Here is a 10000-nt window from a genome sequence, read left to right as displayed (position 1 = left end):
TGTCTGTCTGTCTGTCTGTCTGTCTGCGTGGAGGGGGGTGAGTTAGGGAGTGTGTGTATGTGATCACCAGAACACATCAGACTGCAGGTACCATAACTTACTGTCTTCCCAGTTCCTCTCCTGAAGGAACCAACACTCCAGTGGAAGAGAGAGAGCAAGAGAGAGAGCGAAATACAATCCACACGTAAACATTTGAGGTATCAGAAGACGACCAGAGATCACCAGAATACATCAGACTGCACCAACACTCAAATGAAAGGAGAGAGGGGGGGGGGGGGGAGGGGAGGGGGATCCGCACCGAAAACGTTACGAACAACTCTCTGTCGATTTGTTTGGTTTGGTTTCTGTTTTGGTTTTGGTTTTGTTTCTTTCGATTTCACAAACGTGTTTTCCTATACAGGATTTGTTCTGGGAAGCGGGTGGGTTGTTGGGTGGAGGGGGGGATGAGGAGGGGGAACAATTTATTTTTTTATTCATTTATTTATTTGTTTGTTTATTTATTTATCTATTTATTTACCTATCTGTTTATTCATCCTTTTCTCTTTTTTTCTTCTTTTTAAATCTTTCGCTTGACGCCTAAGCGCGCTGGGTTACGCTGCTGGGCCGGGTTGTTCGAGACGATCTTTTTAGCGCTAATTTTGCTTACAGTTATGAAGGTTCCTAAGTTCATGGAGCTAGGTGCATTATCAACGATGAACAAACTTAACGCTGCTAAGTTCGCTTATGCAACTCACCCCAAGTCAGGCATCTGCTTAGCAGATGTGGTGTAGCGTACATGGATTAGTCTGAACGCAGTAACGTCTCCTTTGAGAAACTGCACTGAACTTAACTGAACGAGAACTTCAGGGAGGAGAGGGGGGCACACGGAAAAGTTACAAACAACCCTCTGTCAATCTGTTTTGGTTGTGGTTTGGGGAGAGGAAGTGAGGGGGGGTGGGGGTGGGGCGGCGTGGGGGGGGGGGATTCGATTGTCTTCTTCTCTGCAGGGTGTGGGGTAAGAGTGGTGGAGGGGGAGGGGGAGAGAGATAGGGTGTGGTTTGTGGGGGAGGGGGGAGGGAGGGGAGGGGAACGAACTCTCCAAAACAGGATGGACAGGGACCGTACAAAAACGTTGGGGGCAGCCCTCTGTCAATTTGTTTGGCTTTGGGGTTTGGTTTTGTGTGTGTGTGTTTTGTTCACAATTTTTCCACAACTTTTTTTTTTAAGTTTTTCTTCGTTTTTTAATAGTTTGGGGGGGGGGGGGGGGGGGTTCTTTATTTGTTGTTGGTTTTTTGGGGGGATGAAAGAGAAGGAAAGAATGGGGAAACACCCGAGTGCGGCAAGAAAACCGAACCAAAAAGTAGGGGGCAACACTCCGTCAATTTGTTTGGTTTGGTTTTGGTTCTTCTTCTCTGCAGGTATTGTTCCGGTGGTGGAGTTGAGGGGGAGAATGAGAGAGAGAGGGAGAGGGGGGATGACGGTGGTGGAGTTGAGGGGGAGAATGAGAGAGAGAGGGAGAGGGGGGATGACGGTGGTGGAGTTGAGGGGGAGAATGAGAGAGAGAGGGAGAGGGGGGATGACGGTGGTGGAGTTGAGGGGGAGAATGAGAGAGAGAGAGAGAGAGAGAGAGAGAGGAAGAGGGGGGAATGACAGTGGTGGTGGGGTGAGTGGAGAGCGACCGTACCAAAGTCGCAATCTGAGTTTCTCAAGGAGGCGTCAGTGCGTTCGGACAAATCCATTTTCGCTGCACCACCCCTGCAAGGAAATTTCTTGAACTGCAGCATAACCCAGAGCACTTGTCAGGCCTTGAGCGCATGGATATATATATAATATTATATGGATATATATCGATATGTATATAGATAGATAGATAGATATATGTGTTTGTCTACCAGAGTGGATTTCAACTGAATTTTGCCAAACAACAATTGTTGCCATGGGTTCCTTTTCAGTTATGCACACGGGAACCTCGGTTTATTATCTCATTCGAATGACGATACGCTCAGTTTGGTTTTCCAGTCAAACTTGAGAGAAAGGGACCATGACTCGAACCCAGACCTTCACAAATACTGTATTGGCAGATAAGCGTCTTAACCAATCTGCCACCTTCCTCCTTCCCGAAACGTTGCGAGCAACCCACGGCCAAATTCTTTGGTCTGGGTGGCTGAGTTCTCTTTTGTTTGTTTGTTTCGTTTTTGTTGTTTTTTGATTGCTGTTTTGTGTGTGTTCAAAATGTTTTCTTTTCTCTTACAGGTATTGCTTGGAAGGGGGGTGGCCCATGTTCACTCGTTTACACAAGCAGACGTTACATAAATGACCGTTTTCACACCCTGCCATGCAGGTAGTCATACTCCGTTTTCGGGACGGGTGGCGCATGCCGGGTATGTTCTTATTTCCATAACACACCGCACGCTGACATGGACAACGGGATCTTTAACGTTCGTATTTGATCTTCAGCATGCGTATACACCCGGAGGGAGTTCAGGCGCTTGCAGGTCTGCACATCTGTTGACCTAGAAGATCCGGGGAGGGGGCTTGGGCGGGGGGGAAGAAAAAACCCATCCTTAATTCACTAGATGCCGTGACCGGGATTCGAACCCGGAACCCCCAGATTGAAAGTCCATCGCTTTAATCACGCGGCTCAACGAACAGTCTAGCGGGGAAGAGGGGGCCGCGCCAAAACTTTGTGAGCCGACCTTCTGTCGATTTGTTTGGTTGGGTTTGGTTTGTGTTCGTTTTCACCAAACGTCTTTTCCTCTCTGGGTTTTGCTCGGAAGAGCAAACAAGCAAAACACAAAACAAAAGCAAACAAAAAAACCTCAGATTTGCAAGAGGCAGATCGATGGCTAACCAACCAAATCAAACTTCATCTGGCATTCCATTCCACAGACGTAAAAAAAACAACAACAACAAAGAGACTGGTCAGAGCTTTAGAGATATTGTGACATTCAGTGAGAACTTGAAGACATCTGCTGTCGGGAATTTTCCTCTCTTTTTTTCTTTTTTTTTTTCTTTTCTTCATTTTCTCTCCTCCCTCTCTTCATTTTCTTCTTCTTCTTCTTCTTCTCCTTCTTCTTCTTCTAGGACCAAGTGGCAGAATGGGTAAAGATGCTTAGCTGCCATAACATCCGTGAGGGTCTGGGTTCGATTCCCGCTAATGCCCTTTCTGGAATATCAAACTGGTCGTCTATTCATTCGGATGAGACGATAAGCCTTGGTCCCGAGTGCAGCGCGCACTTGGCGCACTAAAAACGAAGCCATGGCAACAAAAGTGTTGTCCTCTGGCAAAATTCTGTAGAAGAAATTCACTCTGATAGGTACACAAACATATATGCTTGCACTCAAGGCCTGATGTATGTGTTGGGTTATACTGCTGTCAGGCATCTGCTTAGCATATGTGGTGCAGCGTATATGATTCGTCCGAACGCAGTGACGCCTCCTTCAGAAATGAAAACAAAACGGTCAAGCCCTAAACCCATCCTTTAAACTGCACAGTTTCTGAAAAGTAATGTACAAAACTTGTAGTTAGTTTTCTCTCGAATGCATCTTTCTTTTACAAACACTCCTGGGGGCTGAAATGGGGAGGGGGGAGGTGCGAACTTTAAAAGTTGTGAACAGCCCTCTGTCATTTTGTTTCGTTAGAATTTTGGTTTTGGTTTTGTTTGTCATTTTTCCCGTATCTTCTTTGCGGCTTTGCTTGAGGGAGAATTGGGGGTGACGGCGAGGATGGCGGGGGAGGGGGGGGTCGGGGGGGGGGGGGGGGGGGGGTGGAGGTGACAACAAGAAACAAACACAAGAAGATTTTCAAGAGGTAGTCAATACCTAAGCAGAAAAGCATTCTGCAGCAGATTACGTTTGGCAGATCTATATGAAATAGATGCTTTTTTTTTTTTTTTTCTAAGAAGCTGGGTAGGGCTTAGATACATCGCCACGTTCGATGGGGACGTGAAGAGCAATCTGTTAACAGCTGTTTTGTTTTTTTCATATCCCTCCACCTTCTCGTCCTCCCTTCTTCCTCCTTCTTTTTTGCTTTTCTGTTTTTTTCTTTCTTTCCTTTACTTTTTTCTTCTGTAAAAAAAAAACGTCAAACAAAGAAAAAAATCATCCTTTTTACTCTAAATCTTATAAGAAGTAAAGAACAAACGTGATGACTTCAGCAACACACGTTTGGTTATAGTCAGCAGCTTATTTTCATTCCTCGTGGTAAGTTGTCTCTCCGCCATCTATCTAGTAATCTGTCTGTCTGTCTGTCTGTCTGTCTGTCTCGATATCTATCTATCTATCTATCTATCTATATATATATATATATATATATATATATACACATACATGTGTATGTATGCATCTCTTTCTTTCTCTCTCGATCTATCTATCTATATATCTATCTATCTATACATATATATATATATATATATATATATATATATCGTACGGATTTGCTCTTCCTATAATGCTTCGGTGGCATCTGGCAGCGGACGAAATCTCCAGGATTCAACGGCAGAGAGGGCGATATCGTGGTGCGCCGTATAGTGCTGAGGGGTGTGCAAGAGCACGAAATTAAGGCCCACCACGCGGCCATCCACCTCAAGCCTGTGAAGTTACCAGACGTAACCTTCTTTTTTTTTCTTTCTTTTTTTTTTCCCAGTGGACTCCCCACTTCTGAGGCCGACAGAATGGCATCGTCCGTGAGCAAATGTTATTATTTTGTTTTTGTTGTTGTTTGTTTTTTTCTTTCTTTTTTTGTTTTTTTGTTTTTGTTGTCGTTGTTTGTTTTTTTTACACTATAGCATGTGTGGCGCTCACGTAACCTTGTTATGTGCATACCTACATTCAGACCGACATACAGAATAGACAAACATGACACATACAAAATTATATGTATATTTACGTCCAACTTTGAGCAACGCTCTCTCTCTCCCTCTCTCTTATTTTTTCTCTCTCTCTCCCACTCTCTCTCTCGCTTTACCTCTCTCTCTCACACCTCTCTCTCCCCCATCTCTTTCTCACCTCTCTCCTCCTATCTCTTTCTCACCTCTCTCTCCCTCCCTCTCTCTCCCCCCTCTCTCTCTCTCTCCCTCTGATATCCCTCTCTCCCTCCCTCAACCCCCTCTCTCTCTCCCTCTCTCTCCCATCTCACATCCCTCTCTCCCTCCCTCACCACCTCTCTCTCTCTCTCTCTCTCTGTCCACTCACCCAGGAGCCCCACAGGCAGGTGGGAGGCCCTGTTGCCGGCAGCCTTGGGGATGGCCTCGAACGCCGCCAGCCAGGCGAACTCCCTGCCCAGCAGACCCTGCCTCCCTGCCGCCTCCAGGATGGTCCGGGTCTCGTGTCTGGCACAAACACACACACATACATACACGCACGCACGCACATACGCACACGCGCGCGCGCACACACACACAGAGGCGCGCACGCATACGCACTCACACACACACACACACACACACACACACACACACGCACGCACGCACGCACGCACACGATTCACAGTTTCAGTTTCACTTTCTGAAGGAGGCGTCACTGCGTTCGGACAAATACATATGCGCTATACCACATCTGCTATATTTTTTGTGTACCTGTCAGAGTGAATTTCATCTGCAGAATTTTACCAGAGGACAACACTCTCGTTGCCATGGGTTCTTTTTCAGTGTGTTATCTGGGCATCTATAAGGGTGGATTTCTTCTGCAGAATTTTGCCAGAGGACAACACTCTCGTTGCCATGGGTTCTTTTTTTTTTCAGTGCGCCAAGTGCGTGCTGCACACGGGACCTCGGTTTATCGTCTCATCCGAACGACCAGACGCTTACTTTGATTTTCCAGTCCAACGTGGGTGAATGGGTGAGAGCGGGATTCGATTCGAACCCAGACCCTCTCGGACTTTCTGTATTGGAAAATGAACGTCTTGATCATTCTGCCACCTACGTTTCACATCATTTCATATCACAGCACACAATGTCATATTTCAAACGTCACATTACATTACGTTACCTCATGTCCGTTCACATAGCATGACATTGCATCACATCAAAATCATCACATCGTATGACGTCACACCACGTCGCGTAACACCACAACGCGTCACGTCACGTCAAGTCACGTCACGTTACACGACGTCACGTCGCGCAGTGACCACAATCATACATCGTATCACATCACAAACACATCATGCCACATCACTAACACACAACACGTCATGTTACATCACAAACACATCATGCCACATCACTAACACAACACGTCATGTTACATCACAAAACACATCACATTATGAAAACATCATGTCACATCACAAACACACAACACGTCATATCATGTTACATCACAAACCACACTACCCATCATAATTATTCAAATGTTTCATGACAAACATACACCACGTTACATCATGTTATACCACAAACACACAACCCGCCAAATCAAATGTTACATGACAAACACGAAACCGTCATATTATGTTACATCACAAACACACGACAAGTCATATAATGTTACATTACAAGCGCACAACTCAATATACCATGTTATGTCACAGATTCATAACACATCACACTACAGACATTTCGTCGCATTATAAACACGAGAAGAAGAAGAAGCAGAAGAAGAGGAAGACTGTTGATGAATGAATGAATGAAGAATGAATGAATGAATGAATGAAGAGATGGGGAGAACGATACAGAGAATCCACCCCTCCCCTTCCTCATCCCCATCCTACCCCACCCCTCCTCCCCCTGCTCCTCCTCTTCATTCTACTCCTCCTCCTCCTCCTCCGAAATCCCAACCCTCGTCGCATTTCAGAGTGGCCGTGGTACACAAGATCAAGGTATAGTCCCTGGATCTGATGAATGGACACAAAAAAATTTCACCGCCCCCACCCTTACCTCCGCCCCCCAAACACACACACACGCACACACACACACACACACACACACCACACACACACACACACACACACACACACACACACACACACACACACACACACACACACACCTTTCCTCTTTGTCTTTCATCCCTTGGGTGAGATAAAAGAAAGAAAGAAAAATGATACTCTGGTGTAAAAAAAAAAAGTTTTAAAATAAAAAAGCAACTGGAGAAGGTAAGGATGGATGACAGGGAGACTAAAGAAAGAAAGAAAGACAGACAGACAGATAGACACACAGACAGACACACAGAAAGAAAGAAAGAAAGAAAGAAAGAAAGAACGAAAGAAAGAAAGAAAGAAAGAAAAAATATTGTGTGAGAAAAACACAAATGTGACGGGGAGGGGGGGAGGGAGGAGGCGGCGGTGACGGATGGTGGATGATAAAAGGAATTATGAAAGAATGAATACAAATAAGAGAGAAAGAGAGAAAGAAAGGGAGAGAGAGAAAGAATTTTTTGTTTCAGTTTCAAGGAACACTTCAACGACAGAAAGAAAAGGAGGGTCCGAAAGGAATTCTGAAAGAGAAACAAAGATAACGGGAGAAAGGGAGAAATAAAAGGAAAGATATACAAACAAAAATAACGGGAGAAAGGGGAGAAATAAATGGAAAGATATACAAACAAAAATAACGGGAGAAAGGGGAGAAATAAATGGAAAGATATACAAACAAAAATAACGGGAGAAAGGGGAGAAATAAATGGAAAGATATACAAACAAATCTACAAGGAGAAATGGGGAAATAAAAGGAAAGATATACAAACAAAACTACAAGGAGAAAGAGGGAAATAGAAGGAAAGATATACAAACAAAACTACAAGGAGAAAGAGGGAAATAAAAGGAAAGATATACAAACAAAACTACAAGGAGAAAGGGGGAAATAAAAGGAAAGATATACAAACAAAACTAAAAGGAGAAATGGGAAAATAAAAGAAAAGATATACAAACAAAACTAAAAGGAGAAAATAAAAGGAAAAATATACAAACAAAACTAAAAGAAGAAAGGGAAAATAAAAGGAAAGATATACAAACAAAACCAAAAGAAGAAAATAAAAGGAAAGATATACAAACAAAACTAACGGGAGAAAGGGAGAAATAAAAGGAAAGATATACAAACAAAACTACAAGGAGAAAGGGGGAAATAAAAGGAAAGATATACAAACAAAACTAAAAGGAGAAAGGGGGAAATAAAAGGAAAGATATACAAACAAAACTAACGGGAGAAAGGGAGAAATAAAAGGAAAGATATACAAACAAAACTACAAGGAGAAAGGGGGAAATAAAAGGAAAGATATACAAACAAAACTAAAAGAAGAAATGGGGAAATAAAAGGAAAGATATACAAACAAAGAGAACAAAAAAATGAAGAAAGGATTTAGAGACAACAGAAAGAAAAAGAGAGCAGTCAGGAAGCCATCATCATCTTACATCAACTGCATAAATTCAAGTTCTAGCTTCTTTTATGGTGCTCTCTCTGTCTCTCTCTCTGTCTCTCTGTCTCTGTCTCTGTCTCTGTCTCTGTCTCTCTCTCTCTCTCTCTCTCTCTCTCTCTCTCTTCTAATGGATGCAAATTAGCAAGGACAGGACATGCCTAAAGTCTTATTCCTTAGATAAAAAACGTTTTGAGTTCTGAGTTCTGATCTCTCTCTCTCTCTCTCTCTCTCTCTCTCTCTCTCTCTCTCTCTCTCTCTCTCTCTCTCTCCATCCCTCCCCCTCTCTCTCCCTCTCTCTCTCTCTCCCTTCCTACCTTCCTCTCTCTCTCTCTCTCTATGTGTTTGTGCACGTGTCCGTGCGTCCATGCGCGCGCGTGTGCATAAGCGCGCGCTAGCGTGTGCTGAATATGTATGTATGCGTATGTGTGAGTGCGTGCTTGCGTCTGCGTGTGCGCGCGCTCGTGTGTGTGTGTGTGTGCATGAGCGCGGGCATATGCGTGCACAAGTATGTATATTCGTGTGTGTGTGTGTGTGTGTGTGTGTGTGTGTGTGTGTGTGTCTGTCTGTCTGTCTGTGTGATTTGCCTTCCTCCAAAGCCACACCAGAACCTCAAAACGCATCAGAAGTGTTATCAACCAAATTTACAGCAAAACACAGAGACGAGAGACAGACCAACCAAAACAAAAAAAACAAAAAAAATCGATTTTCTCTTCCCAATTCTTCCTTTGTATAGAGACGAAACTGAAGGACGTAACATGATAATTTCCCAGGGAGGGCGGAGGGGGAAGAGGGAAGGTGGATGAGGGGAATGGAAGAAGGGGTGGGGGTGGACAGGCATGGGCGGGGTAGCGGGGGATATGTGGTGGGGGCGGGAGGTAGTAGAGTACTTATTGATCCTTCAGATAGTACTTGGGATCGGGGTTAGCCCGATACACCCCCATTTCGATACTCCCCCGTGTCGATACTCCCAAGTATCAATACTCCCCCGTGTCGATACTCCCCCCGTGTCAATACTCCCCCTGTGTCGATACTCCTCCGTGTCAATACTCCCCCATGTCGATACTCCCAAGTGTCAATACTCCCCCCGTGTCAATACTCCTCCGTGTCAATACTCCCCCCGCGTCGATACTCCCCCCGTGTCAATACTCCCCCATGTCGATACTCCCCCCGCGTCGATACTCCCCCCGTGTCAATACTCCCCCATGTCAATACTCCCCCCGTGTCGATACTCCCCCATGTCAATACTCCCCCGTGTCGATACTCCCCCGTGTCGATACTCGCCCGGGACCCTCAGATTGAAAGTCTAACGCTTTAACCATTCGGCTGCTGCGCCCGTCGGGAAGCAAACAAAAAGAAGATGTGCACGACAAGAACAAGAAGAACAAGAGGCAGCAAATGAAGAGCACGCTTCATGATGAAAAGGAAGTTGCGAACAGAAAGAAGAAAAGCGAGGAGAAGGACCACCATGCACGCACGCTTCTCAACATGATGGATCACTGAATTGCCACAGGGTTTATCGCTTGTGGATGGGGGAGCCGTCAAGAGATGCAAAACGGTGGTCGTTGAGGATGCAAATGAAGTACACTGGAACCATCAACCTCCCCCCCCCCAATCCCCCCGCCGCACCCCCGGCCCCTCGTCCCTGCTTACACACACACACACACACACA

At 45.1% G+C, this 10000-nt stretch overlaps 1 protein-coding gene across 1 annotated transcript in view; it reads right to left on the bottom strand.

The window, feature by feature from the left end:
* The window catches only part of LOC143292238 (glutamate receptor ionotropic, NMDA 2B-like), a 175605-nt gene that overhangs the window by 42999 nt on the left and 122606 nt on the right, over window positions 1-10000 (bottom strand). The window contains exon 5 of the mRNA XM_076602428.1: window positions 5173-5309. Within this exon, the coding sequence (XP_076458543.1) occupies window positions 5173-5309 (137 nt within the window). The remainder of the gene's footprint in view (window positions 1-5172; window positions 5310-10000) is intronic.

Source organism: Babylonia areolata, chromosome 18 (assembly GCF_041734735.1).
Source record: "Babylonia areolata isolate BAREFJ2019XMU chromosome 18, ASM4173473v1, whole genome shotgun sequence".
In the NCBI taxonomy this organism is placed as follows: domain Eukaryota; kingdom Metazoa; phylum Mollusca; class Gastropoda; order Neogastropoda; family Buccinidae; genus Babylonia; species Babylonia areolata.
The sequence above is the reverse complement of the archived record's forward strand: the minus strand, read 5'-3'. Positions and strand labels throughout refer to the sequence as shown.